General features: G+C 59.5%; 8 protein-coding genes across 10 annotated transcripts; 2 read left to right on the plus strand and 6 right to left on the minus strand.

The window, feature by feature from the left end:
* The first annotated feature begins 231 nt into the window (after window positions 1-231).
* RPL22 (60S ribosomal protein L22) lies at window positions 232-1321 on the plus strand. Its single transcript, XM_047988274.1, has 4 exons — window positions 232-400; window positions 513-554; window positions 706-902; window positions 1009-1321. The coding sequence occupies exons 1-4, from the start codon at window positions 386-388 to the stop codon at window positions 1133-1135; spliced, it is 381 nt and encodes a 126-aa protein (XP_047844267.1). The 5' UTR covers window positions 232-385; the 3' UTR covers window positions 1136-1321.
* A 242-nt stretch (window positions 1322-1563) lies between these two features.
* JDV02_006844 (uncharacterized protein) lies at window positions 1564-3312 on the minus strand. 2 transcript variants are annotated; one of them, XM_047988275.1, is made up of 2 exons: window positions 2673-3312; window positions 1564-2481 (listed from the first exon to the last, which is right to left on the minus strand). In XM_047988275.1, exons 1-2 carry the CDS (start codon window positions 2872-2874, stop codon window positions 1568-1570), a joined length of 1116 nt encoding a protein of 371 aa, XP_047844268.1. In that variant the 5' UTR covers window positions 2875-3312; the 3' UTR covers window positions 1564-1567. The 2 variants fall into 2 exon arrangements, with proteins under 2 accessions (XP_047844268.1, XP_047844269.1); XM_047988276.1 differs by having other exon boundaries at window positions 1564-3312.
* Window positions 3313-3444: 132 nt separating this feature from the next.
* Window positions 3445-10152, minus strand: JDV02_006845 (uncharacterized protein). Of its 2 annotated transcripts, XM_047988277.1 has the most exons (4): window positions 9789-10152; window positions 5730-9713; window positions 4007-5675; window positions 3445-3950 (listed from the first exon to the last, which is right to left on the minus strand). In XM_047988277.1, the coding sequence occupies exons 2-4, from the start codon at window positions 9237-9239 to the stop codon at window positions 3907-3909; spliced, it is 5223 nt and encodes a 1740-aa protein (XP_047844270.1). In that variant the 5' UTR covers window positions 9240-9713; window positions 9789-10152; the 3' UTR covers window positions 3445-3906. The 2 variants fall into 2 exon arrangements, with proteins under 2 accessions (XP_047844270.1, XP_047844271.1); XM_047988278.1 differs by lacking the exon at window positions 9789-10152 and having other exon boundaries at window positions 3445-5675; window positions 5730-9435.
* Window positions 10153-13041: 2889 nt separating this feature from the next.
* On the minus strand, window positions 13042-13578 carry JDV02_006846 (uncharacterized protein; the record flags this gene model as incomplete). The annotated part of the gene is made up of 1 exon (XM_047988279.1): window positions 13042-13578. One exon carries the CDS (start codon window positions 13576-13578, stop codon window positions 13042-13044), a length of 537 nt encoding a protein of 178 aa, XP_047844272.1.
* A 1448-nt stretch (window positions 13579-15026) lies between these two features.
* On the plus strand, window positions 15027-15388 carry TFB5 (TFIIH complex subunit tfb5; the record flags this gene model as incomplete). Its single annotated transcript, XM_047988280.1, has 3 exons — window positions 15027-15045; window positions 15112-15260; window positions 15341-15388. The coding sequence occupies 3 exons, from the start codon at window positions 15027-15029 to the stop codon at window positions 15386-15388; spliced, it is 216 nt and encodes a 71-aa protein (XP_047844273.1).
* Window positions 15389-15515: 127 nt separating this feature from the next.
* On the minus strand, window positions 15516-16935 carry JDV02_006848 (uncharacterized protein). The gene is made up of 2 exons (XM_047988281.1): window positions 16228-16935; window positions 15516-16101 (listed from the first exon to the last, which is right to left on the minus strand). Exons 1-2 carry the CDS (start codon window positions 16604-16606, stop codon window positions 15608-15610), a joined length of 873 nt encoding a protein of 290 aa, XP_047844274.1. The 5' UTR covers window positions 16607-16935; the 3' UTR covers window positions 15516-15607.
* A 386-nt stretch (window positions 16936-17321) lies between these two features.
* On the minus strand, window positions 17322-19355 carry GAS5 (1,3-beta-glucanosyltransferase). The gene is made up of 3 exons (XM_047988282.1): window positions 18957-19355; window positions 18234-18894; window positions 17322-18178 (listed from the first exon to the last, which is right to left on the minus strand). The coding sequence occupies exons 1-3, from the start codon at window positions 19081-19083 to the stop codon at window positions 17605-17607; spliced, it is 1362 nt and encodes a 453-aa protein (XP_047844275.1). The 5' UTR covers window positions 19084-19355; the 3' UTR covers window positions 17322-17604.
* A 4472-nt stretch (window positions 19356-23827) lies between these two features.
* OSH3 (Oxysterol-binding protein 3) lies at window positions 23828-27593 on the minus strand. The gene is made up of 3 exons (XM_047988283.1): window positions 27335-27593; window positions 27137-27213; window positions 23828-27082 (listed from the first exon to the last, which is right to left on the minus strand). Exons 1-3 carry the CDS (start codon window positions 27368-27370, stop codon window positions 24265-24267), a joined length of 2931 nt encoding a protein of 976 aa, XP_047844276.1. The 5' UTR covers window positions 27371-27593; the 3' UTR covers window positions 23828-24264.
* Window positions 27594-27903: the final 310 nt, after the last annotated feature.

Consider the following 27903-nt stretch of genomic DNA (forward strand, 5'->3'; position numbering starts at 1 on the left):
GTCTCATGGTATGTTCGTGTTTATCCTGCCAACTGCATTCGCGTAGACCACGACTTACACAGGAGTGGAGACTAATCACGTGAGATAACATGTGATCTCAATGGAGAGACTCACGGTGAGCTGCAGCGTTCATTGGCTGATCAAGCGCAGCCCTAATACTCAGCCCAATTTGGTAAGCCCACCAAAATTCGCAACGCTGGCCGACCGCCTGGGGCGGGAAAAGTGCCCCATCACGAGTTTTCGGGTTTGAACCTCTTTTTTTTTTTCTTCACTCACCCCATTTATTACTCCAGAACTCTTCAGGCGCAGGATTCTACCTCTTTGCGTCCTTCCATTTCCCTCTTTCTCACTCCCAACCAAAATCACAACGAACCAAACCGTTGCAATGGCTCCCCAGGCAGTACGTTCACCGTCATGACACTCGCTTTGCTGTCGGCCGTGGCGTGACCGCGCGCGCGCGGCCTGAAATATAGTGCAGTAGGCTAAGTGGTATTTTTTTTCGCTCCATATAGCAGCAGAAGAAGTCGGGCAAGGCCCAGAAGCAGACCAAGAAGGTAAGTCGCTACAGAGGCAGATGCCCTCTTCACTATCTTCCTCGCCCCCCGAACGAACTTGGAATGGGGAAAGGGCGGGGAAGGGGGGAATGATGCCGAAATGGGAGATGAAGACGCGTGAGCGCTGACAATAGCTTTCTTCCCCGCGCAGTTCGTCATCAACGCTCAGCAGCCCGCTAGCGACAAGATCTTCGACGTCTCCGCCTTCGAGAAGTTCCTCCAGGACCGCATCAAGGTCGAGGGCCGCACCAACAACCTGGGCGACAACGTCGTGATCCAGCAGGCCGGCGAGGGCAAGATCGAGATCATTGCCCACAACGAGCTGTCTGGCCGCTACCTCAAGTACTTGTACGTTTATTCCTTTACTTTTACCTCTTCCCCTTGAGAGATCCGATGCCGCTTCATCGAGATGATTTCTATTTCCCCGATGCTAACTCGGCTTTCCGCCTTGCAGGACGAAGAAGTTCCTCAAGAAGCAGCAGCTTCGTGACTGGCTCCGCGTCGTGTCCACCTCGCGCGGCGTCTACGAGCTCAAGTTCTTCAACGTCGTCAACGACGAGGCCGACGAGGACGACGAGTAAATTGGCGCCACCGTGTTTTCACGATGACGATCCAACATACACTCGACTAAAACGTCCACTGCCATGGACGTGGTTCGAAACAACGGGAGTGAAATGTTCAGAGGCGAATGGGACTGGAATATGGGCGGATCAAATGTTCGCTACCAGACTCATGGCCGGAATACAACCCGTGTTTTGAGTGAGAAATGCTGGTCATTGTCGCCTGCCTGTGATGCCTTGTTTCCGTGTGAATCGCGGCGCACTCTTGCCCTGGTGTCTGCACGCGCCTGATCTATGTGTGTGATGCCATGTCCAAACAGTAGACAATTACTTCTCATCCGTCGCTGGTGTATCGTTCCCGCTCCAAAGAGCTGAGGTCTGTCGTCCTACCCGCCTCTTTCTTTCCACGCAGCGGCAGCTCCCGAGGCAAGCCGCCCCCCCCCCCCTTTCCTCTTAAGGCAGTGTCCTCATGACGCCCTCAAACGCGACCAGCGCCATGGCGTTGGCCGGAAACGCCCTCAGGAAGCACGGCAAGAACCCCCTCCAGTAGGCCCTCCAGCCGCCCTCCCTCCACACGGCGACGGCCGCGTCCCTCCAGCGGGGGAACCTCCTCGCTCCGTCGCCGAGCCCGCCGCCGAGCGGGTCCGTCATGATGCGCTGCTTGACCAGGTCGCTCGGGTAGCTCGTCAGCCAGAAGACCTGGGCGCTGAGCCCGCCGGCCCAGAAGTTGATGGCGGGCGCCGACAGCGACGTGTGGCGGCGCAGGGCGCGCGACAGCACGTCGTAGCTGCTCCACCAGAAGAAGAAGAAGCCTCGGAAGAGCAGCGTCGCCGTCAGGCCGTGGTACAGCCCGCGCACGCCGTGGTGCCGGTAGATCTTGGCCACGCAATCGAGCGGGCCCGAGTACAGGCGCTCCGACTTGCGCGCCGCGTATTGGATCTGAAGCCGCGCCTTGACGTGCTCAACGGGCGCGGCGATGAAGCTGACGGTCGAGCCGGCGAGGATGCCCGCGAGGCCGTGGCCCAGCGGGGGCAGATACGACGACGACGACGACGACGACGACGATGCGTAGGGCGGCCATATTCCCAGCAGCGCCCTGAACCCGAACCCGGAGCCGTCGCCCGCGCCGGGGGCCCACGACGCGGCGCCAAAGACGTGCTGCGCCATGAGGCGGCGGTACACGGCCAGGGAGCCGAGCATGACCGAGTCCATGAACATCCACCCGACGAGCGGCGGCGTGGCGCCCTTGTACAGCCCGCGCACGCCCTCGTTGCGCACCGTCTGCGCCACGCACTGCAGCGGGCCCGAGAAGCGGCCCGCGTCCGTCGTCTGCAGGCGCACCTTGACCGTGTCGAAGGGATGGCCGACTGTACGCGTCGTGAAGCAAACACACGCCTTGATGTCAGCCCCGTTGAATCGGTTTCGATGAGGTATAATATGGAATGTGCCTTGGCCCATCCCACTTCCAGCGCGCGCGGGTTTCTCGCTTTCTCGAAGAAACAAGCAAATGACTGAAGAGATGCAGTAAAGGAAGGGGGAAAGGGAGTCTGTATCTTACCTGTCAGCTTGGCAATACCGCTGAACACGCCCGCCACGAAGCCCTTGTAGTCGCGCTTCGACGACGCTGCCACCGGCCGCCCCTGCGCCGCCGCTCCGTCCGGCTCGCCCTTTGCCTGCTTCGTGTCCTTCCTAGGCGCTGGCGCGGCGGCGAGCGCTATGGACGGCGGGGGCGACGTAGCCGCAGCCGCGGTCGGAGCCATGATGCTTGTCCGCCTGCCTGCCCTTGTTCTTGTCCTTGTCCTGTCCTTGTCCCGTCTATCAACCTAGCGTTCGCCCACCCGCAGGGTAGAGAGAGCCAGCCAGCTAGATCACACCCCGAGGCCCTCTCTCTGCGCAGGGAGAAAGAAACAAAAGAGAGCCTATGAGCTCTGGGCCCTTTTGCTCGCAGGGGAAGGGCAGTTTCGTAGGATCGGGCGCGGGGATTTCAGCAAGACGAGAAGCAGCTCCTTCGCAGCGAAGCTAGGCTGATTAACCTCACCGAGCCATCGACTGCCTTTTGCTCTTCCTCTTTGTATATTCCCGTACGAGCTGCCGGGAGCTTAGGGAGAGGGGAAAAGGTAAAACGAAGAAAAAAAAATTAAAATTGCGTGGTTTGCGCGACGTGAGCGAGCGAGGGTGATGATGCTGATGAGTGAGGGCGTGTGGTGTGAAATAAAAGGTGGAGCGGTTGGGCTGCGGGATCGGAACTCGCGTCGTCACACTAACACACGAGGCCGGGGTATGGACAGTCAGATGCAAGCAAAGCCGCCACAGCCGACGCTTATTAAAGACTGCATTTATCCATCATCGTCTCATTGACACCCTTCTCATTGAGACTCTTCCTTCTTGAAATTTAGACACGATTCATCTCTTCATCAATCACATTAATTGTTCAACCGTCCACTTTTCTTCACTCGCTATCGATATATGGTCATCCCCCCTCCTCCTCTCTCCGTCATACCTCATTGCGAGGACCGCCATCCACCCGCCTACTACATGACCAATCGACGCTGTGCTCTAGAACCAAAAAGCCATGAGTCGTATCGTCATAAGAAAAGGAGAACAAAACGGCTCCGCAAGCCAGCAAAACATGTGCGAGATCAGACGTCGCATCTCATCGCAGTCAAACCCCTCATGCAGATCGAGCACAGCCAGCTCCTTATGTGCATTGTATATACCGGCAAGTCGCCTCGCCCTTTGCAAATTGTAATCCGTGTTCAACCTTGCCTCGGGAGTTACACCTCAACGGCGCCTCAGAACGTGTCCGTGTCCTCGCTCGCCACTGTGCCAAAAGTGTCTGCATCCCGGTCAGCCAAATCCCGCACTACGCACGACATGCCCTGTAACACATACCTCGCTTGCGCCGCCTCTCTTCTCTCGCAGCATCCTCATCGGGATGCCTCGGCGTCATTGCCCGCGGTCCGGTAGGTCTCCGCGTGGGCACGCCCAGTGCCGCGTTCAGATTCCTGTTCTCCAGCTTGGGGCTGCTGCCGGAGTAATGGCTAAGGTGCGTAGCCGTCAGTGTCCCGTAGCCGCTCTCTGAGCTTTGCTGCGCCGGCGGACTGCCCTCCTTGAGTCTCGTCATGTCAGCAGATCTCGGAGACGTCTGCGTCAGAGGGCTGCCGATAGGCTCTTTGGGTGGCCGTGGTGGCCCCGGCGATGAGTGCCAATGCTCTGCCTCCTGAGCGGCCGCTCCTGCGGCTGCAGTTGACGACGTGGTGCTATGCCTATTCGTGCCTGTAGGCAGCCGGTTGAGACTAGTGGCCGAGCCCGCCCAGTCTGCCGACCTCGGCGTCGTCAGGTTGTTGCTGTATTCTTGAGCCGACGTCTCCAAGGCTGTCCGGTAGCGCTCCGTCTGCCCCGGCCTGGGTTGAGGGTGCTGAAGGTTTACAGAGTTCCTGTGCGCCTTGTACTTGGGGTCTTCTGGCGTCTGGAAGGATGTCGGAGGCGGGCCTTCATCTCGTCCATATGGCTCGGGGATGAGATTCTGGTCCGAGAAGCCCGTGTGCAGCTTGTCGTCGTATGGGTCATGCCTATAGTTGTCTTCGTAAGATGCCAGACTGGAGCCAGACCGTGACGGCGGTTGAAACTCGTCATACTTTGGCCCTCCCTTCTTGCCTCCGCTGCCGCGGAGGATTCGCCCGACGCTTGACGTCGTCGTTTCTGACCAGCGAGAGATCTTAGGCAGCCATCCAGAAGAGCTGCTAGACTTGTGCTTCTTTCCCCTCTCTGTCCGGGGGGTGTTTTCGGCACTCTGTGGATGCTGATCGCTCCTGTCTACAAGCTGTGGCGGAGTCTCTGGCGGCACAGACCCGCCTCGTTGCACCTGATCCGGCCGCCCAGGGGAGAGCAGGTTGGCCTTCATCCTCTCCGCGGAGGGGCTGGGGTGATCATACTGATACTCCTCCTCATTTTCCTCCACGGTGCTGATCCGGTGATCCGAGACTGCCCGCCGTTCCCCTGCGAAAGGCGGAGCCAGAGTCCTGGGTTGAGACGAGATCAAATGACTCGACTGGCTGGCATGACTGGCCGTTGAGATGCCCTCCGGTTCGTAGCCCTTGTCTTGTTCGTACTGGGCCTCCGGCTGCAGGTTCTCGTACGACTGGCCAGGGCCGCCGGTAGACACCGGCTGTGCCGTCTGCATCTTCAGCACGTCAACCTCACCGAGCAGCTGCATAAGCATGTCTTCGATGCGGCTGAGGTCGTTTGTTCCCTTGGCACCGAGACCCTGTAACGCCCGCCGCCAAATGTTCTTCTTCTTGGCCGCGACGTCATCGATAGTGCCGGCCTGGGAGCCACTCTGGATGGACCGGGACGCTGCGCCGGGATACGGCCTGGGTCCGTTAATGGCCTTCTGGAGTTTGTCCGTGTTCTCGACGTTGGCAAAGATGACGTCGTCGCCAGTATCCTGCACCAGCTCCTTCATCTCCCGGAATGAATTGCGCATCTCTAGCGCGGCGTTCATGAGCAGCGCCACGATCTCCGTGTCTCTTGCGCTTCTCTGGGCGTCGCGCACCATGAGCTACACCATCGTTAGCAAGTAGACGCTACAGGCAATTCCGCGGGGTTGACTTACATGCTGCATCAAGGCGACAATGTCCTTGTTTTCGATACGCTCGATACCAGCACCCGTTGCAGCATCGTAAAACGGCGAGGCCATGCCTTGGGACATGCCACTCAGATGGCGCGAATGCCCCTGGGGTGAGTAGAATGGATCTTCGCCCAAATTCGCGCCTGTGCCGAAGTCGATGGCCTTGCCCTTCGGCTCAACGTCCGGTGTCCGGACCGGGCCATTCGACATGTAGCCCTCGTCGTACTTTTGCCCGAAGCCAGGGCTTCCGGTGTGGAATTGGGCGTCCAGTCCACGGCCGCTTAGTATCGTCTCATCGAGAGCCGGGTTGGCGATCGGGCTTGCGTCTTCGTAGGGATTCGTGACTAGAGTATCGCGCTTACGCTCTTCTGATGTTCGCTGCCACTCGTCGTGCTCCTCAGGCTCATTGTGATGTATCGCAGCCATGCTAGCAGCTGCGCCCAAGGCTGCAGCGCCGGCGACCTCGGTGATTCCCAGTCCACCGCCCGTGCCGTGGCCATCTCGATCGTAGCCATCAATGTCACGCTGTGTTGGCGTTGCTCTGCCAGACCAGTCATGCCCATCGCGGCGTCCGTCCAGTCGCTCCTCCACAACTGATGGGTTCGTCTGCAAATCATCGTCCATGTAACCAATCTCAGGCATAGGACTGTTGACGTCGGGGATGCCACTAGCAGCCATTTTCGGCTGGTCCTCGAAATCGAGCCTGTCTACGCTGTGAGCTGGTGTGTTTCGTGGCTCCCAGCCGTGCTGTGTAGTCCGCTCTTTGAAAGACTTATTACGAGACACGCCGGCAGGCTGGAAAACTTCGTCCGCGCTGTCCTCGACTGTCGCCTGTCTCCTCTCTTGTGCTGCTTTGAGAGCTGCCGCAGCAGCCCCGACCGCACCGGCAGTAATGGCAGCCTCAGATGCCGTAGGAGAGTGTCGGTACCTGGTGCGTGGCACCTTTTGACCATGCTCATCGATTTCGTACTCCGAATAGTCCTGCGACTGGGCTTGCGACCGAGATCCTGGCGTTGCCGCCCTCAGTTCCTCTCCTGCACCATGATAGCTACCAGCGGACATCTTGCCCGGGCTGTCACCCGCGCTGCTGCGGTCAACTCTGCTGTGAAATTCGTCGGAAATCATGGAGTCGCGTTGGCCGTTGTAGTCGTAGCCGGATCCAGTCAACACCGACTGTTCTAGCATCGAGCCATCTACCAAGGACGCGACCGCCGATTCTACACCGCTTGGCGGATGAACGAAGTCGGGGTTCGCACCAAGCCCTCGCACTGCCTGGCCCGCCGCGGTTTGCTCGTGACTGCCATGGTCGGAGGCCTGATCGGACTCGCTGCTCCTCATATTGCTTGGAACCGAGTCTTGGGAGTGGGCGGATCTGAGCTGACGCCCTTGCTCGGGAGACTTGCCTGGAGAAGCAAAGGCGCTGGGCGAATGCACGTCGCGGGAGCTCAGGGGGCGCTGGGCCTCGCTTCCGCCCTCGGTGTATCCAGATACGCTCGGAATGGGGCTAAGTCCCCGAGCACCAGCTTGATATGGAACATACTTGAGCGGCGGAGGAACGTCCTGCTGGCTGTAGTAGCGATCCTCAAAATCGTCCTCAGGGTAGTCATCGTCCTCGGGCACGTTTCGACTGCGCTCATAGCCTTCATAGTCGCCAATGGGTATCTTCCGGCCAAACTCATCAGTTTCATATTCTTGCACATAGCCTTTTTGGCCCCTAGGGAGCGCGTTCAGATCACCGTGAGAGACGTTGGCGTGTTTCGTTCCCAGGGTGTGTTGGAGATCTGCTGGAGTTCTTGCTCTGGTAGGCGTTGAGCCGGGAGAGTCCAGTCCACGAGCAGCATCGTGACCAGAGACGAGCTCCTCGCTGGCAGAGTGAGGTCTATCAGTGTCGGCTGAAAGGATGGATGTACGTGTCAACTCAGATGGATTAATGTCGCTCATGAGCGGCATTGGAGGCGCCGGCGCCATCTCATCGTCATCATCGTCGTACTCTTCCGAGTAGAGATCACGCCCCAAGCTGCGGCTTCTTGCAGACTCAGCGCGCCGTCGACGTCGATCGCGCTGTGTCCTATCTGGAGAATCCGACTTGTCCATGGTCGAGGAAAGAGCCTTGGCCGCCGCCGCTCCGGCGGCACCTGCGGCGGCGACCTTGAGCAGATTGTTACTGCGTTTTGGGGTGGTCGCATCACCATCATGCGCGCGATACTCTGCGTCAATCGAGTCGCGACTCGCGCTGCGTAGCGATGCCTCGTCGAGGTCATGCCGAGCCTCCCGGTTCCTCCTCTCTTTATGTCGAGACGGGTCGCGAGAGTGCTCGCTCCGGTGGCCGCCCGAAGACCGCCTCCGGTCTGTGGAGACATCATCCCTGGATGCCGACGTGCCAGTTGACGTCAGAGAGCTGCGCCGAGCTTCGCGCTTGCTCTGCTCCCGCTTGAGAGCGCTCAATTCGGGCAAAATCAGCCTTCGAATGGCGTCTTCGACAGTCTCCAACAACTTGGGGTTATTAATCGACGATTTGGATGCGCCGGAGCGCATGGATCGCGTGTCGAAGGAGCGGTGGCTCGGAGAGAGATTAGACGACAAGACACTGGAATCTGCCGCCGACACATTGGATTCCTGATGGCCACGGCTTGACCGACGGCGCGACGACCGAGCTTCGTCTACCGCGGGTTCGCTGATGCTGCTTGTTCTACTTTTAGAACGCCTTTTCCGGTCGGACGATTTTTCCTTTGTGCTGCTGTCCGAGATCTTGACCCTCTCCTTGCCACGGGGCTTGTTGCTGCTTATCTCACCCATGGCGGCGCCAGCTAGCGCTCCTGCTGCTGCGGCGGCGATGCTGTCACCAGCCCGCGACGGGCTCGCAGATCGCTTAAGATCACCGGTAGGGCCAGAGCCATCGAGAAAGCTGTCGGTCGGGATGGCGGAAATTTCAGAAGGGTTTCCCGGCTGATACGTCTCGCCGGTGGGAATCAACGGGCTCGCTGGGCGCCGTCGTCGACGATTCCGGTCAATCTCAATGTCAATCGGATTTCTCGAGACATTGGACTCTTCGGTCGCCGACGCATACGAGGTCATGCTATGAGCGTCGTCGCCGCCTTCACCGCCAAGTTGGATCTCGCGAGACGCGATCGCCTCGTCGAGGGGAATGCGGCGGGTCAGAGAGGCCTTGCGAGTGCCCTTGGTCTCCGTCACCTGGATATGATCGCCTTTGCTCTTCTTGGAAGGCGTCAAGCGCACGCGAACGCTAGGCTTGCGATCCGACCCCGACCCTGCCTTGCCCCCCTCGAAGTATTCGATCAGGAGCGAGGTCTGCGACCGATTCGACTTGTGGCCGCGGGTACGGATTGTGACGGGTGTGCCGTCCTCGGGAAGCGAGTACGAAGACTTTTCGTCGCCCGGTTTGGAGATGTCGGTGGCGACTTCTGTCGGCGTGGTCGTATCGGTCTCGGTTGGAGCGGGGAGTGGCGGTGCCTTCTTCTTGGTGTCGACGCCCATCTTGGTGACTGGCCTAGGACGACAATGGCAGCGAGGCCACGGTCCAGCAATGCACCGGGGACGCCGTCTCCTCTGTCGACTATATCGTGCCGACGACCGGGCGTGTGGAGATGTTCAGATTGGAGGATGCGATCCTGGTGTTGTCGAAATGCTTTTGCCGTTGACTGGTCGACGTCAAGACATCCGGGGGGGGGGGCGAAGGAAGGCCGGCAGAAGAAAGGTCTGGGACAGGGTCGGCGTCAGCGAGAGACACGGACACAACACTGTTGCCAGTACCCCGGATTGCGGCTCGAGGGCGACTCACGCACACGAGAAAAGGGAAGGGGCAGAAAGGAGCGATTGTGCAGAGGACCAAAATGGGCGTGGCGACACTTGGGCAGCGGCAGAAACAGCAGCGCGGAAGAGGCTGGCAGTGGGTTCGGCAGGCCGACGAACGACTGCTTGGTTGGATGGGACGATGGCTTGAGGCGCGGGCTGCAGTCAGTCAGTCAGCCCCGAGCGCAGTGGCAACCCGGGCAACGGAGGGCCGGTCGACGGCGGCAGACGAACCAGAAGGCCAGGCCAGGTCAGGTCTGAATCGACGGCCGCAGCGGTCTCGCAGGCGTGAGCGGCGCCTGCTGTGCTCTGTATGCACGCTGTGGGTTGAAGACAAGGCAAGGGACTGTATTATGTGTACTGCCCCGGCATGTACGCAAGGACGGGTGTATTGTATGTACGGGGGGAAAGCGTGTCGCAGAGCCCAAGCCGTCAACGAGGGCGTGCCTTGGTGGTGACGGACGGACGAGCGAGGACGGGGCGAGATGGATGGCTGGGATGCTGGGGCTCGAAGCAAACCACGCAACACGCGGGCGGCGGCTGTCCTGATGGCTCCCGAGGGGGTGGAGAGCGATGACCGGGGGGGCCGCTGCGCAGCAACGTTGGAAGCTGGCTGCGTCGAAGAATGGCTGCTGTCGCTGGCGGGAGCGTCGAGTCGAGCATCCAATGGCACCTCCCGGGGGGCGTGCCGACGTTTGGCTGCTGCTAGGTGCGTGCGTTTGCGGGATTGGTAAGGACGATGGTTTGTTATTGTGCCTCGCACTCTCTCTTGCCCACCTCTCGTACGTTACCTTCCAGGCTTTTCGGTGGGCGTGGTGTGGTGGTGATGAGCTGGCGGTGCCGACGGGCTGGCCCAATGGAAGCTCTCAGGCCAGGGGGGGGACCTTGTTGAGGCGGCCGGGTCTCACGGGTGAGCTAGCGGATAGGCCGCCCAAGGTGACGGCGGGATTGGGCAGAGGGAACAGCCGCTGGGGGGCTCCAACCCCAATTGTGAGTGAGAAATCCGGGTCGGCTTTCTTTTTGGCTGCTAGCGCGTGGCGGGAGAGGCGGCTGCTAACAGCTGCCTTTAACAGCCTTGGAAGTACCTACGTACCTGCCCAGGAAACCTTGCCATGGAAGACGGTGAGGTGAAGGCTGATGGTGAGGCTGGCGCCTGGAGGCTTTGAGAGAAATGATTGTACCTGCAAAGTACATGCGTACAGCGAGTGCTATTGTGTGCACCTCTACTCTACTAGCACCAAACGGCCATGAATACTACCTCATTCTTATGGGTGCTTCGACCAGACTCCAGACTTGAGGTTGGGGCGCCACCCCGCCGCCCGGGGCCGTGGCTGGTAGGTGCAGGTACAGCCCGTATCCACGGATCTTCTTGCACCAAGTCGCCGGGGTCGCCGCCCAGCACGGCACCAATTCCCATATACTTCGTACCGTACTTTGTACATGCGAAGTCAGAGACAAGATACGACATATAGCACGGTCGAGGCCATGTTCAATATTGGCAAGTGAGTTCCAGGCATGAGAGAAAGCGCCCCTTTCATCACCCAGGAAGTCAGCCATCTACAGCACCCACCTCGGCCTCTGCAAGTGCTCCACCCCCCCATCAGAGAGGCGCCTCTTGCCGCCTCACTGGAAACTCCTCCTCCACCTTTTCAACTCCAACGCGCTCCCCCCGGAGCTCCATCACCCGCTGAACCCACCTCGCCAGATGGGCCCCGCCAATGGGGTCGCCGCAGTGTCGGGTTTCTAGCAGGGGCTTGGCCGCGCCAACAGGGGGGCCTGATCTCGCTGCCGTGGAAACGGCGCCTCGCCTCTTGTTTTTGTTCTTCCTCTTCTTCCTCACACGACGAAACCGAGGCCCGTTACCGGCGGCCGTTGAGCAGCGTTTCCCGCGAGGCGTGCCCCAGGAGCAGACCGAGCACCGACAATGAGGCGATTACCGGCACGGGGGCTCCGGTCAATCCGCCTGCCCAGCGGACTCCGGCACCTCTTCCTCTCTCTCCCCGCCGTGCCCCGTCCGCCGCCCGGGGCCCCATTCAGGCAAGGCAGGGCAAGGTGACAGGTTATGTGCTCCTACATCTGCGGGACCCGTTCCCACCGTTCGTCCTCGACCGACATGGCCAGAAGTTGGAACCGACGGTAAATTACCAAGCACCATCTGAACTCCAACGTCGTTTCCTTGCGGCGAACCGAAACCCTTGATGAATGGCCTTGGCATCCCAACGGAGAGCCGGGCCGCACGTACGAAGTAGAAGTACCCTTTTTGGGGCCGGTCACCTCCCGCATTCCGATCCATCGTCGGCCGACCTGCCGTCGCTTCCCGCATTCCTGCCGTCCGGCGACCACACTTGCACACCTACATACTACAGTACATACATGCATACGTACAGAGTACATTCACAAGCTCCGCCTCTGCGCTTGTCGTATAACATCGTGCGCCGCCGCGCGGGTGGGCCTCGAATCACAAAAGAGGTCGGTGCAGCTGCAAAACGGCCAACGAGGCAACGTGCAAGGTGCATATGCACAGCACTCCCAAACCCAACATCGGCCCTCGCAATCACGACGACGACGACGATGACGACAACGACGACGGCACTGCCAATGTCTCTTCACAGACCCACGCACCAGCCACGCAATTATACAGATTCTTATCCGTTGACGCCGGGCACAGACAGACAGACACTTGCCCGAAGGCTGGATGGCTGGTCCAAGCCCACTACTACTACTACTATTGCCTAGAGACTCCAACAGGCCCGCCGCCTGGGCGTCGAGGGCGCCACCGCCACTGCTCTCCAACATCTCAGCAAGACATGCGTGCTATGGCTGCGCGATAGACCAACATACCAAGTTCTGTTTACGCCGCCGCCGCCCAGCCCCCTCCACCCCCCGGGGACCACATGGTGCACGTACATACTACGTGGCACCCCATGATCCAGTGCCGCTTCCTTCGCAAGGGCTTCTCGATGTCTCTTTTCCAAGTCATCGTGGTCTCACCAGGCCCTCCGACGCGCCGAGGGGAACCGCAGGCAGCAGCCACGGACTACCGCACACTCGCGGGATCAGTCGCAGCGGTGCGACATGAAGATATCGGAGTCATGTTTCAAGATTTGCGCGTGCCGACGGCGTCGTCGCACCGGGCGGCTCAAGCGTGCCCCCCCAACCCATACAGTGACGATGTTGTGATGACAACATCATGCACGAGCCACCGCACTGGCACATGGACTCGAGCCACAAGCACAAGCCAGTTAGCAATTATCTCGTAGACTCTGCCGATGGGGATCAAAAATGAGACATCTGGCCGGAACTCCTCGATCAAACCCACACTCGCCAGGAAGTACATGTAATAGAGGGGTGTCGATACTCTCTCTCAATGCCCCAGCAGCCCCTGTACAGGCGTATTACTTCGCGCATGCCTACTCGCTCCTCCACTGAGCTAACCATCGTCTCGTGTGACGATGACCGATTCTCCCCTCTGCTCTTTCGTTTGATATCATATGCTCCTTCTCGACGGCGCCGTGGCAACATGAGCCTCGGGCGGAGGAGCAACGTGCTCTGGCGCCCCGACTCCCGCGCCCTCCATGCTCCTCAGTTCGGTCCCGGCACCGTCGACGGGGTCGTAGCGACAGTTGATCGAGGGCGGCTTCTTGGTGTCGTATGGCGGCGGCGGCTCGCCCAGCTCGTTGAGCCCCTCGAGGTCGCGGCTGCTGCGGTTCCGATCCGCCCACCTCCGGCCGCCGGTGCGGGCCATGATGAAGCCGCTCGGCAGCAGGATGCGGTCGTCGGGCCACATCGAACGGCCGCTTCCGCCGCCGCCGCCGGTGGTGCCGCCACGGGACCGCCGGTGCCGCGTCCACACGAACACGGTGAAGCACCCGGCTGCGAAGACGGCCAGCAGCGGGATGACGACCCAGAGAAGCGGCTGCGACCCAACGCCCCCGCCGTCGTCCTTGTAGTTCACGGGGAGGGTGCTCGTGGCCGAGGGCGTCGGGGTGATGGGCGTGGCCGTGCGCTGAACGGTCGACGACATTATTAGGGCGTAGGAAGTGGCGGCGGCGTCGTTGTCCGTCGCGAGCTTCACGGGTTGGCTGCTCCAGGTTCAGACTAAACGTGTAGCGTGTCGCCCTTGTGGTCTCACATGTGCAGGTACAACTGTTGCTATGTCACCACCGTACGGTGATGCACCTGGAGGGAGAGGAGAGGCGAAGAGGAGGACTCCGAGTTGGTGGCAAATGTGTGTCGCGTCACAGTCAAGTGTCGACCAAACACTTCATCATTATCGTCACGACAGACGTGAGCCGGGAGGTCGATGCTGCACTTGAAGCTGAGGGGCATCCGTCAAGTGCTCACCACCGACACAGGTTGGGGGACGTCGCCATCCAAGGGAAGGGAAAATGGGTTTGAGGGGGAAGTCCAACCACCAACAGCAGTCAGAAGGCGCGAGCATCGCGCGGGTTCTTATCCCATGTGCAGGACCGTAGGAATGATGGGAAAGGCGGCCCAGACCAAGCAAGGCCGGCTGGTCCGTTTGCTGCTCGCCTCACCCTCCATCTTCTCCCGGATGCGCCTGCGTCCGCGTCTGCATCTCCCCAGCAGCGGCCGCCTTCAGTAGTGCTGTTACTTACGCGTGAGGGTGCGTTTGCGTGCCGGCCAGGACGACCCCAGTGGCGACAACGGCCTCCCAGCAGTCAAATCGCGCTCCGCGCCCACCATCCATCCACAGCCAGCCCAGAGTCAGTGGGCAGGGCAGGCAAGGAGGGGGGACGGTGCGGGGGAAACGGGCATGTCAATGACCCGGCTGGCGACGACGCAAGCTTTCCGCGCCCGCACACAGCAGGACGGGACGACCATGAGACCACCCGACACCACCATGATTTGTGACGCGAGCGGAAGGAGGGGAACGTTGACGCCCTCCCTTCGAGACCCCGGAGGCTCGGTAGCACATACTTTGCACATAGGTTAGTAGTACTACCTAGGTAGTCGTGGGAATCCACTTCCGCCGCGAACACGGCATACAGGTAACTACCTACTGCCTATTATCAGAGCTCCATTTTGCGTGCTCTCGCAGCTGCGATACGCCTCCGATGTGTTGCACCGGCCAATACGTTTCAAGCCGTTGCACCGACGGGCCACCTACTCGGAACTCTTGATGCGTTCATGCTGCACACACGGCTGGACACTCATAGCTGCCGGATACGGATGTTCAACGAACTTTGTGCAGATGGGAGAACTGACGCCCGACGTGGGCGGGGTGGCAGTGCTCCACTAGAAGCCAATCGGCACAATTGAGCTCCAACACCCGCACGCACACCTGGCCACACACCACACTGCCAGGAGACCTGAGTACGTACCACCCAGGCAGGGACGCCAGGTTCGACTTCGTCCGCCTTCTTCACCAAATCCTCACGGCCATCGTGCCTCTTTATCCAAGAACCCCGACGACACTGCCACGACGCACAGCGCCACCGGCCGAGCATCATGCCGCGCGCGATCCGAGGTCCGTAATCCCTCACCCTCGTTGACCTTTGCCCCTGCCCGTCCGCGCCCGCCCTGACCGCCCCAGGCGTGCTCATCGAGTGCGACCCTTCCATCAAGTCCATCATCGTCAACATCGACAGCGACAACCACGACTTCATCATCGAGGACCTCGACGAGGAGCGCGTCGTCGTCAAGGAGAATATGGTGCCGTTGCTCAAGCAGAAGCTCGAGGATGTACGTGCCCTGGCCCCCCGATGGACAGCTCGTATGCCCGCATCCGCTGCCGTCGTCTTTGCTCACCCTCGTATCTACAGCGTCTCAAGGAGAACCTCCCCCCAGTGGACGAGTCGGGATCCGAGTAGAGATGGATCGGGTATAGAGATGCAAGTCACCTGCGCTGCGTGCCACGACGTCTCGCCACGCCCGAGTTCTACCACACGAACAGCAACATCACCGCGAGCGAGCCGCCTTGCCGCCGAGTCGTTCCATCCAACAACAGTTATATATATGCACCGACACGTGCTGCCGCGAAAATACCCATCCCCTATGTACAGCGTACAGCCATCTTCCCCACGCACATCTCACAGCTTCTCAAACGTTGGCCTCTTCTTGGTAAAGGCGCTGGTCATGGCAGCCGGCAGGTCCTGCGCCTGCAGCGCAACCGAGTTCCACACCGTCGTGTACCGCAGGCTGTCGGCCGTGCTGTGCTCGCGCCCGTAATTGAGCAGCTCCTTGGTGCCCTGCACCGCGACGGGGCTCTTGCCGGCCAGCGTCCGCGCCATGCCCGTCGCCGCCGCGACCGCCGCCGCCTTGTCCGCGTGCACCTGGCTCACGAAGCCCTGCGCCAGCGCCTCCTGCGCGCTGAAGTCCCGCGCCGACAGGCACACGTCCTTGACCCAGGACGTCGAGCCCACGATCTTGGGCAGGCGCGCCAGCGTGCCGATGTCCGCCGCCAGGCCCACGTCCACCTCCTTGACGGCGAGGCGCGCGTCGGCGGAGCAGATACGCACGTCTGCGCAGCACGAGATGTCGATGGCCAAGCCGATGGAGATGCCGTGGAGGACACAAATGACGGCTGCAAGGGGACAAGCCCGTGTCTAGTTAGCTTAGAACGAGAACAAGAGCATGAAAGCATAGCCAACAAGGTCGAACACCCATAAGGCTGCTTTCCCCCTTTCGGCGTGGCGTGGCGGGAACTCACGCTTCTCGCACCTCTCCATCTCCGAGATGCACGACTGAAACTCCTCAATGTGCGGCCTCAGCGCCCTGGCCTTGCGTGCCGCGTCCAGGTCGCCGTCGTCGCCAGCCCCGGACAGCGGCCCCTCCTGGCTCGCCGCCTGCACGTCCAGCCCGGCCGTAAAGGCCCTGTCCCCGGCCCCGGACAGCACCACGGCCCGCACCGACGCGTCCCCGCTCAGCTGCCGGAACACGGCCCCGAACTCGAGCCACTGCGGCCGCGCGAACGCATTGAGCTTGCGCGGCCGGTTGATCTCGACGTGCGCCACGTACGGGTGCGGCGACGTGACGAGGAAGTGCTCGTACTGGGCGTAGCCGTCGAGAACGGCGGCGGCAGCAGCCATCTTTCGTGTCGTTTCCTGCTTGTCTGCTTGTCCGATTTCCCCGTCTGTCTGTCCGTCTGTCTTGTCGCAGTCGTCGCCCTCGTCGTTATTCCTGTAGGCAACTTCCTGCCACTATCGCTGCTACCGTTTATCGGCGACTTGCTCCAGTTGCTGCTGCTGCTGATTGCACTGCACCAAGTACTCCGGGTTCGGCCACCTAGAAGTCGTCCAAACCGGTCGCCGACTTCTTCTTCTCCTCGACCTGTATATGCACAGCGGAGGGGTATGTTGATGCGCTGGATCGGTTGACTTGAGGAGGCTTCGACCGTGGTGAAATTCGACAAGTTTTGAGGCGGTGTCATGTCAGAGTCGGCGACGGCGCGGGGTCGGCTCCGGATGTACCGTTGCTTCAGATGCCGAGGTCCTCCTCCGGCCGCACGTGTGTGGGGCGGTGGCCTGGGTGGGTGGTGGCTGCCTCGTCTGATGTTCTCCTCACCTCCATCTCCGCGGCCGAGCATATGCCGATGATTGAATTACCAACGCAGTTACTACGTTGTGCGGAACAGAGGTATGAAACTCGGACGGGCCAATCTTCAGAAATTGTTTGTCAGGAGCTTTTAGAGGTCTACACGTATAACGGGCAATGAGAGTAAGGCGCTCACGTTCCCTGGCCGTGGTCTGAGGTACAGTCTGCGTTTTGCGTCGAAAACGACAATCCTGGGGCGCAACAATGCATGTATAAACATGGCTCAAAGCCTAGACTGAATTATAATGTCCTTGTCCTCTTGAGCCGTGGTCTTCCCGGACCAGACGCCCATTGCGAAGCGAGCCAAAACGCACCGTCTCTCACAGTCGGCGACCTACTTCGTCCGACTGAACATTCCACGCTCGTCTACTGAGCCTCCGCGCTAATAAAGACAAAAGAGGCCATCTCTTCGCAACCCATTCACCCAAAAACATCTTGGGGTCAAGAACCCTCCACTTCCTCCTCAAACCTAACAACCTCAGCAGGGCACATGTTACAGGAGCAATGCGCCAAGCAGAGTGAAGCCGAGCGCCAGAGCGGAAACGACGATGGGACCCTTCTCGATGCCGCCGCGGACCGTGGTGCCAGCATTGTCCTTGTTGCCACCAGAGCCGCTGGCCGTCGGAGAAGGCTTGCCACTCGTCACATCGCCAGTGGAGGTGCCACTGCCACCGGCGTTCTGGGATCCATCACCTCCGAGACCAGGGCCCTTGCCAGCACCATCCTTCATGTACTTCTGCGCCTGGCTGGGCATCTCAGGAACCTTGCTGGGATCGACATTCCAGCCGGCATCCGATGTCGGGCAGTCGACAGCATGGGTCGTGGTGGCGGCGCCGCCGGATCCCGTGGGCATGGGATTAGCCTTGAGGGCCTTCTTGTACAGGTCGAACTCGTCCGACTTGTCGACATTGTCGCCCTTGAGGGTGACGATGCCAAAGTCATTGTCCTCGACGGAGTACTCGTACATGAGACCGCCCGAGTAGACACCCGTCATCTGGTCGCTCATCAGAGCCTCCATCTCCTCGAACTTACGAGGGCGGTTCTTGATGCAACCCCACTCGGAAAGGCTGGAACTGTTAGCGGGGTTCGGAGGAAAACAACAGGAGCTGGATAGCCACTCACAAAATCGGGAGACCGTAGGTGGTGAAGTTCTTGACCTTCTGGTCCCAGCCGGCCGTCTTGAAGTCGCTATTGCACCAGGAATAGTCGTTGAAGGCAAAGAAGTCGGAGCGCATGTCGTCGGAGCCGCAGTTCATGTAGTGTGCCGTCTGCATGCGGTTGGAGGCGACATCGGCAGCCGAGTACCCGACAGGGACTTTGCGAAGACCACGAGAGTTGATGTAGTTCTTCATGTCGCGCGTGACGGCCTTGACGAAGGGGGCCGACTTGTCGGTGTCCTTCTCGTCGTTGATAACCTCGTTGCCCGAAAAGAAGGCGAGGGTGTTGTCGTACTTGGCGAACATTTCGACCGTGGCGAAGACGCTCTGAAGGTACATGGCGTTGTAAGAGGGCGCAGGCTTCTTTCGGTTGATTGAGTATTGAGGGTTGTTGACATCGAGCACAAGGTAGATCTTGGCATCGCTCAGGGCCTTCATGCACTCATCGTGGTCCTTGGAGTTGTCGACGGCGTAGACGCGAATAGTGTTAACGCCGAGATCCTCGAACTGCTTGATGTCGCGCTTGCACTGCTTGGGGTCAGCCAAGGGGTCCTCGTTGGCCGAGGCACCACCGGGCTGATAGTCGATGCCGCGGATGTAGAATCGGTCCTTGCCAGTCCAGAAGGCTACATATCGCGAGTCAGGACACGAAGCGTTCGCAGACGGTAAGAGAGGACGAGGTACGTACCATTGCCCGAGGCAGTGACCGTCGGCAGATTGGCCCGCTTGTTGGGGGCCTGCTTCTTGGTCTGGGTGGGAGACGCCGTGACGGCGCCGATGGCCGCAAGGGCGGACACGAGCGTGTACCCCTTCATTATTGCTCGACGTGAGTACGGCTGCAAAGATACAACGAGGTCGGGCTGCAATGAAGAGCTCGTATGTCGGGAATAGTTGACGCGAAAAGTCGCGGAAGCGTGTATGAATGAATAGCGTGGTCAAGCCCCGAGAGAGTGCGAGGGGGAAAGGCAGAGAAGAAGAGCAAAGGATTAGATGGTTTTGAGAAAGTAAAGAAAAAAGGTCCAACAACGAGGGAGTCGGACTGGAGTGGATGAACAAGAGAAGGAAGTCTTGAAGGGGGGTCTGGAATGGAAAGAAGGGGAGGTAAAAGAGGTCGCGACAGGAGGGAGGGAGTCGCGGGTAGAAGTGGCCAGGGCGCCGTTGGCCGCCAGTGGCTGCAGCAGCGGGGCCGGCGGGACAAAGGTGGGCGGGTAGGTAGTACGTAGTAGTAGGTGGGTGTGAGATGGGACAGGGCAGGGGAGGGGGAGGGGGGACAAAGAAAGAGCCAGGGCGTGGCTGTCTTGCGTCGAGTGTCTCGGACGTTGGAGGCTGGGCATTGCACACACTGTACGACGAATTAACTTTCGTACCTGTAAATGACTGGCTGGCCGCAGCGGTGCCGTGTTCCCTCACCAGAGAACCATGATGAAGATCAAGGTGCTGTATGGTCAGTAGCACTTTAGTGCTCAGAAAGACACCTCCGTAACTAGGTACTAGACAACTCCCAGCATGCACTGTACATGGCATTGAGGATGAGTTGAGAGGGCCAGGCGTCGAGTCAGGAAGAGTTGGCCTCGGAGTCACGGAAAGAATGAATGCCATCGGCGGCCAACAACACTGACTACCAACGCAACGAGGCCGCCGACGTCGCGTCGACAGGATATGGTTTATATCCATGGCCACGGGCCGATTGGCGGGCGGCTCGCACGCCCACTCCCAGGACACGAAGCCCTCCCCGCCCGCGCGGCTTCGCGGAGCCAGATCTGGTGTTGGAAAGGGGAGGCATGGACTGCGGGTAACAGGCCGCTGTTGCCGCCAGCAGTACAAAGTACGGACAAAATACTAAGGTCCAGTTTGTTCCTAACGGACAGAGCCCTCCAGTATGACGATGGGATGGAATTCATCGATGCAGGGCAGCTAAAGGCGCCCGCGGACACAGAACCTACCTCCACAAGCAGGAAGCGTCGTTGTGGTGCCTGCACGCCCTTCCTTACCTTGCGTACGAGGTCCCTCTTGCATCTCATGGAAAGCTGCCCGGGCTCCAAGGCTCCCTCAGTCACCAGACAGCAGGATAAACCAGGAAGAGCCATACTCCGTACAGCCCCTCAAGTCCTCTTGTTTCCCTAAAACGACAGGTCGCTGGTCGCTTGATTGGGAGTTGCCCTGAGGTTTTGGGCAGACGCGTGTCAGGTGAAGAGTTGCCACACTGTACGGGGCCCCCCCAAATCTCGCGCACGCCCCCTGGCTCGGCGCCACGCCTGCCCTGATGCCCACCTCCAAGGAAAGCTTGTCCCGCAACCTTGGATGTTCGTCAGTTTAGTTGGCCACGCACGCACGTCCACACACGCACACCTCTCCGCCGCCACTGCCCCGTATCCAGCCCAAACTAAAAGAGATGGAGGTGCGGTCTGTCACCCTCTCCTCGCGGACACACCACTTCGGCTGGACAGGGGGCGCTGCTCGTGTTCTGCTGCACTGCCTCGCTCGTGTCATGCGCTTGATGAGGCAGTCGGTAACATCCAATGCCTACGAAGTACTTCGTACTGCCTACCTATCCTACAGTATATATGGAGTACAGTACACACAGTCACTCCAGCACCAAGCATGGACCGGAAGACGGCAGAGGTGCGTTCCTCTACGTATTTGCCGAGCGGCCAGCCTCCCGAGCAATCCGGTGGACGGTTACAGCACAGCAAATGGGCCAAGCCTAACAAACCGTGGCATGGCAAAGTGAGGGAACGAGTGGCCTTGCTGGATGGCGACGCGCCGCGTACCGCCCAGCAAAGCAGCAGCACCACCCCAGCCATCCACAACCCCGTGTTTTTGGGAATGCTGGAATGTGCTACCAACCACGCGCCCATTGTTTCCTGCGCCGCAGCACCGCTCTTGCGGCGTCTTCGGCGGGCATGGTGCAAATACCGATAGGCAGCTAAAAACGGGACTCGACGTCATGAAGGGGGCTTCCAGCACCAGGGTTTCGCCCTCAAACAACAAGCGCCATGGAGTGGAGAGTTTTCGTGGCAGGGCATTGCCGCCAGAAACCCATACCGGCCGGCCGAGCCCTCTGATTCAATGTGCGACGAGATATTGAATTGCTACCACCAAGGCTTGCTACTCCGTACGTCGTTAGTAGTTGTCTTCGTCAGCCATCGCGACTGCCCGCCCCCTGTCCGCCGCTGCCGCTGCCTCTGCCGTCCACGGTGGTGTTGTTTCCAAGGGGCGGAGAAATCTGGTTTGCATCGTGGGTCTCGTTAGCGGGATCGTCAGGGGGGGCGCCGCTCTGTCGTCCGGGGTCAGGGCCTTGTCTGCAGGCTCCCCTGGCCCCCTGGCCTGGCGCAGCTTCTTGATGCCGTGTGCAAGACAGACGGAGAGGAGATGAAAAGCGGGCGGATGGGTCGCGCCGAAGCTTTCGCGCGGCCTGCTGCCCTGGCCTGAGTCGGTAGATTTCTAGAACAGGTCGGTCCGGACAAGACTACCTTGAATTGAAGAACTGATGAGTAACGAGGTAGATTGGACGTCCACGCAGTTAACTCTCAAAGCCGGTTTCCGGTAGTTGACCGACGGAGCCATGGCACGACGGTCCGCGACATTCACGGACCGACAGCTTTGCATCACACGTGTCAAGCAACGTTTTCACTCAATGGCGACCGGTCGTACGATGGTCCCCCAATGCCTGCGACGGGCCCGGATAAAATATAAACATGCTTTCCTGTCTGACACTGCGGGACGGCCCAAGAATGAAGAATGGGTTTGACCACACGGACGTGTCTTCATGCTGGGACACCTGGATTTATCCTGCCAAGCTACCAAGGCGGGCGGACCGTTGGGCCACCTCCAGGACAGGCATGGGAGAGCCGACAGCTCTCTCGCCTCGCCGCAATGGATCTCTGTCGCACGTCCCAGGGTACCGCCGGAACCTGGGCGCTGCGAGTTGAAGTGACCATGACAAGTAGGAAGTACGGGGCCGCCCAGCGCGACCAGTTCATGTGCCATGCTTCGAAATTGCCGCGTTTCCTTCTCCGCTCCGCATCGGCAACGCAAAGCATCAAGCATATACTATATTCAACATCTCTGAGGAAGCACGGCTGCACGTGCGGCGCCGTTATGCCCCTCGAAACCCAAGGAAACACCGGCCAACTGCGCATCAGGAGACGATGCACAGGCATCGCCGACGTTACCAAGTCCAGACTCTACGGCGAGAGAAATGGCGCACTCTTCACCTTGCTACGTAATTGTAGTTAGTCTTTTGTGTAATAAATAACTTGGAAATTGCCTCACGCGGTGAGGATGCAGCGGCAGGCTCAAGATAATAGTCTATATAAACCGTTACAAGGACGCTGAACAAGACCTGCCCAGACCAGTCCAATTACACAAACACTCGGTTCACCATTGTATACAAGATGAACTGTAAAGCCTCCTCTATCTTGGTGCTTGCCCTTGGGCTCTGCGTGGTCGCTCACGCGAACAATTTGCTCTGGTGGGTGAGTTGCAGTTGCTTCTTCTAAGCCCATTCGCGCACGCAGTAGTAGTTGTGGGAGCTCCGTTCCGCTATTACATGTTTTGGTTTGGGATGCGAAGAACATGTCGCCCACCCATCTTTTATATATATGAACCGAGGCCGCTGACACTGCCCGCTCGGGCGAAAATAATGCAGACCTGCAATCCCACTACGCAGATCTGCGCGTGCGAAGCCGACAATCAAGCCTACCATATCCCGTGTAACTCCGGCAAGGTAAGTTGATTTTTTTTCTCTCTTCTGTTTAACACGCAAGCCACGCAGTATCCCCCGCAATCGGGAAGCATACCTTGGTACTGCCCTGGTTGTTGTCGTTGTTGCAAGCGATTTCCCAAGCGTCCTTGCATGCCAGGACACACACGCACGATAGTTGTCCGACTGTCTCTCCTCACCCGTCTTTTATGTTCTTGAATCTCCCGATAATACCTACACGCGCTTGCTCCGTGGCATGCGATAACAGCAACGCACACAAGGCGGGAGGAGGGTGTTCGATACACACAAAGACATTCGCTAACTGCAAGGCCCAAACCTCATTTGTATAGTGCACCGATTTGTTCCGCGCCTGCCACTACAATCAGGTAGACAACCTCGCGACTTGTAAATAAATCACCAGGCCCGACGCGCCTCGACGGTACACACATGATCATCATCATCATTCTTGTTCGGTCCGTTCCCTCACGGGTGCGCTTTGAGTTTCGAAACCGGTCCCGATCCGCGCATCAAAAGCACTCAAAAAAGGTTTTTCGTTTCTCATAGTTGAATTTATTTTAAGCCATATGAAAGACACAAGAAACCATGAAGTGATGATGGCAACCTGGCGCTGGTCCTTTCAAGACATGAATAAACCTGCTGTGACATGTCCGCCGATGGCCCAGCAGGCCAGAAATGATGAAATGAAACGTGCGCCGAAACCAACAAATGTCCACTCGACGAACATCTGACCATATATATGCAAAACCCGTCCCTCCACTCCCCCTTTTATGCGAGACAACGTTGTATTAATTTCCTAGGGTCTCAACGATGAGCATGGATCTCCCCCGCTGGTCCGCCTTGGCTTCTTCATCATGCGAGCGTAGGTATCTGCGGCCCTTCCACGGCTCCGTGCCGTGCCCTCTCTCTCCGCCAAACCATATCAGGCGCCAGCTGCCCAGTCAGCAGCTTCTTGCCGCGAGCGCTCACACTTGCTTGGCATTTTATGCAAAATTTCTCGAAACGATGCGGCCGGCAATTTCGGCAGGGGTCCTCACGTGAAGCCCAGAGGATACCACGTACGGAGTACCATGATGCAGTCTTGTACGGTCACAGTCACAAGGCGTCAGCGGCAAGGGATCAGCGACAGTAGGTAGACGAGGCGGCTCCGCCATGTGAATTCCCAAAGAGCAAAGAAGCGAAGACAGTCGCAACACTGGCCGCAGGGGCCACGACTTCAATGCGGCCCGTTCATCTTCCGAATACCACACATCACAACGCGTTCCATCGGTCATCATTCGTTGGGCACGTCGAAGATTGCCTCGACGCCCGTCCAGTTACCCTTGGCCCTCTCCTCCCAGTAGCCGTCCTTGCCCGTCTTGATCTTCCATACCTCCTCACCCTCAGGTGACTCCTCTGCTCTGACGAACCAGCGCGGCTTGTGTGAGTCCCCGCGGTCCTCCATGGCCCGACGCCGGGCGCGCTGGGCCTCCTCGAGCTTGTGCTTCCACGTCTCCGCCTCGTCCAGGTCGCCCTTCTCCGCCATGCGCTGGTCAGGACGCAGTCGGCTGTCTGTTGGTGCGAGTTTGCCCTTCTCCACGTCTGTTATCTCGTTGAGGGTGGCCGCAAAGAGCGTCATACCGTACGTCTGCGATGCGTTGTCCACCAACGACCCGGCTTTCCACACCTCCTCGCTCGCCGCCTTGCCAGGGCCGACCGTGCGCAGCCCGCTGGTCCACGTGCCCGTGAGGCCGCTGCCCGTGTTGCTGCCGTCGGGGCTGAACGTATCAACGTGAACGTCTTCAGCTCGGCCGCCGAACATGCCCTTGCTTCGGAACTCGACGCTGGCCTTGTGGCCAGTGCTGTCGTTGACCACGTGCATGGTGCCCACTGGTTCGACATACTTCTCGCCCATGACCACGTTGCGCAGGAACATGGTGGCGATGTTCCACGAGTAAAATTCGTCACTGCCGTCCGACAGGCGCAGCACGATCCTGACACGGCCCTCCGTTGTGATCTCGGCGCTCTTGCCCCAGAACTTCTGGCCGGGCGCGGGTGACTGCGAGAACGACCAGTTGGCAGAGTCTGCATGCATCGCCAGCCGCACTGGCCTGTGCTGCACCTTCTCTACGAGGAGACGGAAGCCTCCCGGAACCTCCTTGTTTGTGCGAACGAGTTCAAATGTCTCGCCGAGCAATGGGTTAAATGGCTTCCGAATCGCACGCTCCTTGGCACGGCCGTTGCTGAACTGCGAAACGGCAAAGGCCGTAACGAACAACAGGCGCTCCGTCGGGCTTTTTTGCCTGGCGGCCTTGTCCAGAAGCTGCGCATATTCCAGTTGCTCTGCGACCTTCTGCAGGAGCGACGTGGGCTCGTTGGCGGACACCGGCATGCTAATAGTGCTTAGGTCTTTGCCGACATTTTTGCGGACGAATGCAATCAGGCTTGGCGGCTGTACCATCGCGGGGGGGATTTGAGTCCTTCTCGATACCGGCTTCTCTATGGGTAGGGGCAGCAGATTCTTCGGCTTAGATGGGAACAGATAACCGGCGCTGTCGGTACCGACCGGCTCGTCGTCTTCCATCGACGAGATGGAAGAGCTATCCTGTATGTCCACCTCTTCCTCGACTTCCGTGTGCGTAGATTCGTCCTCGCTACCATCGATCTTCATCACAGCAGACTTAGCGTCCTCAGCGTCGAAGAACTCATCTGTCGATGTCGTCTCAATGCTCATGCGCGAAGCGCCGCCGGCAGATTGCGGGATGGGGAGCCGTCGCCGCTTGCTGTTAGAGATGAGAGTGGTGAACTGGTTGACGACCGCATCGAGGTCAGCTAGCAGGGCTTCGCAGTGGTCGTGTATGGACTTCTCCTCCTGTGCGGCACCACGGGACTTGCGCTTGGCCTTGCTGCCATTGACAGACGCTGGGCCGGTCGCAGTATCCACGGATGGCGTAGACAGCTGCAAGGTCGCCGACGACAACGCCGAGGCGCTGGATTTGCGCTTCCAGAACGGCTTCTTCTCCGGCGGCGTGGCAAAATACCCGTCCTTTGCCTCGTCGGTGGATACGGCAGAACCAGGCGACAGGTACTGCCCTGCGGGAGATGGCTTCGGCAGGCAGGCCACTTCCTTTGTCAGTCGTCGAAGAGCATCGCGCGTGCCAACGACACGGCTGACCAAAGTCTCGACCTGCTGCCATTCAACATCCTCAAGTCGGTTGTGCTCCTGAGGAGATTTCGCGGGGATATGGTTGATCTGGAGCTTGGGCTTCGCAGGTTGTTGGACAGTCTCTACACCTCTGGCGACACGACTAGCCCTTTCGAGAGCGCGTGCCCAATCCTGGAATTCCTTGTCGTTTGGGGCTCTCAGATGCCACACCTCGGCGCCGGAGTCGATGCTGATCTCCCGTCGCCGCTCGTCCGCAGCAATAGCAGCCAGGCTTAGGGGGATTGCGCCACGAAGGGCCGACGAGTTGCGGTTGTAGTAGTAGGAAAGGGTGCAAGTTGAATAGTCGAGCGAGAAGAAGCGGCGGGCATAGCCTTGGCCCTTCTTGCGTCTTCGCTTGGACAGGGTACCGACGTGGTAAGGTTGCTGTGCGGTAGTATCGCTCCTCGCCGACGTAGCAGTAGCAGCTCGGGCTCGGGCGTGTTGGCTGTGAAGGCTATCGACAGAGGTGGACGGACCAGCCTCGTTGCGGGGGCTGCTATGTTTACCGAGGCTGGTCTGGCTCGACTGTGCGTTGGGCATCTGGAGATTGGGGAGGTGGTTCGCCATCTGCGGCGCGACGCCAGTAGGGTACGTGAGGACGACGAAGGTGGCCGTCTTGGACGTCTGCTTGGAAAAGGTGTTGTCAAAGACGAGGCCGTACATGCCGCCCTGGCCGTACGGCACATCGTAGGTGCCCATTGAGACCTTGTCGGCCTCGCATTTCCCGTGCCATGCTATGGGTATGAATCCTTTGCTCGTCAAAAGGTCCTGCGCGGTGGCTTCCTTCTTGAAGCGACTCGACTTGCCGTCGGTGACGCCCTGCGTCTGGGACGAGTCGAGGAACTGTCCATTGGAGGCGAGGATCGTGGTGGCGCCGCTGCCAGGATGCTTGACGATGCCAAAGTTTCTGCAACAAAGCCGGTGAGCAGTTAATCAAGCACCGAGATGTCGCAATGCCTACATGGACTTCTTGTTAGGTTGGATGCTCCATGACAGCGTGTTGTCGTCGTCGACGTTGACCCAGCGGACGATGTACGACTATAGCTTCCGTCAGCGCATGTGCGGCCACAACTCGGCCCGCGTATCTGGGACCTTGGCATTCCAGAGAATCCATGACAGCCAGGAGCGGGAGGACACGAGGCATCGGAGTTGTACGTGCCTTGCTGTGCACCTCGAGCTTCTCGATGCCGGCCATTTTACACGCGCCCAACGGCGGGCAATGGCAACAATGGCAACAATGGCGGCAAGACTAGATGCTGGCGACGCTGTTTCTACAGTCGACGGTCCATAGCGAGCGGGCAGACGAGTCGCGGCAGTCGTGTGCGGACGATGCTGATGACCGAGGCGTGCGAGACGTAAGGTGGGAAAGCTGAGACGGCTGGGCGGATGTAGGGCGGCTGACGGGGCGGACAGACAGGACACGAACAGCAATATAAGGACGGGAGTGGCAGCGGAGGTGACGTGCCTCGTGGTGGGAAGCCTCCATGCAAGACCGCGCCCGCGTTTGGGCCCGGACCTCAACTGCGGCACCACTGCGGACAGCGCAGCCCGTCCAGTCCACTGGAACTCTCGGCCCTCCTCCATCTCCGCCTCCACCTTAGTAAGGAGGACAGGTGGTGGGTGGGTGCTCTCAGGCACAGTGGGCGGCGGCGCAGCCACTGGGATGGCGCTCTGGCAGGGCTGGCGGGGCCATCCATTGGACCTGCAACCACACCCTAGGCTGGGCTG

The sequence above is a fragment of the Purpureocillium takamizusanense genome, chromosome 6, assembly GCF_022605165.1.
Source record: "Purpureocillium takamizusanense chromosome 6, complete sequence".
In the NCBI taxonomy this organism is placed as follows: Eukaryota; Fungi; Ascomycota; class Sordariomycetes; order Hypocreales; family Ophiocordycipitaceae; genus Purpureocillium; species Purpureocillium takamizusanense.

Excerpts from the sequence above, each read along its gene's own strand:
- RPL22 (XM_047988274.1), top strand. Across the intron at positions 555-705 it reads CCCAGAAGCAGACCAAGAAG|TTCGTCATCAACGCTCAGCA; the intron begins GTAAGTCGCTAC and ends TTCCCCGCGCAG. Across the intron at positions 903-1,008 it reads GGCCGCTACCTCAAGTACTT|GACGAAGAAGTTCCTCAAGA; the intron begins GTACGTTTATTC and ends TCCGCCTTGCAG.
- JDV02_006844 (XM_047988275.1), bottom strand. The coding sequence starts at position 2,874 with ATGGCTCCGACCGCGGCTGCGGCTACGTCGCCCCCGCCGTCCATAGCG. Across the intron at positions 2,482-2,672 it reads CGGTATTGCCAAGCTGACAG|TCGGCCATCCCTTCGACACG; the intron begins GTAAGATACAGA and ends CGACGCGTACAG.
- JDV02_006845 (XM_047988277.1), bottom strand. The coding sequence starts at position 9,239 with ATGGGCGTCGACACCAAGAAGAAGGCACCGCCACTCCCCGCTCCAACC. Across the intron at positions 5,676-5,729 it reads TTGTCGCCTTGATGCAGCAT|CTCATGGTGCGCGACGCCCA; the intron begins GTAAGTCAACCC and ends ACGATGGTGTAG. Across the intron at positions 3,951-4,006 it reads AGAGAGGCGGCGCAAGCGAG|ACACTTTTGGCACAGTGGCG; the intron begins GTATGTGTTACA and ends ACCGGGATGCAG.
- JDV02_006848 (XM_047988281.1), bottom strand. The coding sequence starts at position 16,606 with ATGGCTGCTGCCGCCGCCGTTCTCGACGGCTACGCCCAGTACGAGCAC. Across the intron at positions 16,102-16,227 it reads GATGGAGAGGTGCGAGAAGC|CCGTCATTTGTGTCCTCCAC; the intron begins GTGAGTTCCCGC and ends GTCCCCTTGCAG.
- GAS5 (XM_047988282.1), bottom strand. The coding sequence starts at position 19,083 with ATGAAGGGGTACACGCTCGTGTCCGCCCTTGCGGCCATCGGCGCCGTC. Across the intron at positions 18,895-18,956 it reads GGTCACTGCCTCGGGCAATG|CCTTCTGGACTGGCAAGGAC; the intron begins GTACGTACCTCG and ends CGCGATATGTAG. Across the intron at positions 18,179-18,233 it reads ACCTACGGTCTCCCGATTTT|CCTTTCCGAGTGGGGTTGCA; the intron begins GTGAGTGGCTAT and ends TAACAGTTCCAG.
- OSH3 (XM_047988283.1), bottom strand. The coding sequence starts at position 27,370 with ATGGCCGGCATCGAGAAGCTCGAGGTGCACAGCAAG. Across the intron at positions 27,214-27,334 it reads AGCTCGAGGTGCACAGCAAG|TCGTACATCGTCCGCTGGGT; the intron begins GCACGTACAACT and ends CGGAAGCTATAG. Across the intron at positions 27,083-27,136 it reads CAACCTAACAAGAAGTCCAT|AAACTTTGGCATCGTCAAGC; the intron begins GTAGGCATTGCG and ends GCTTTGTTGCAG.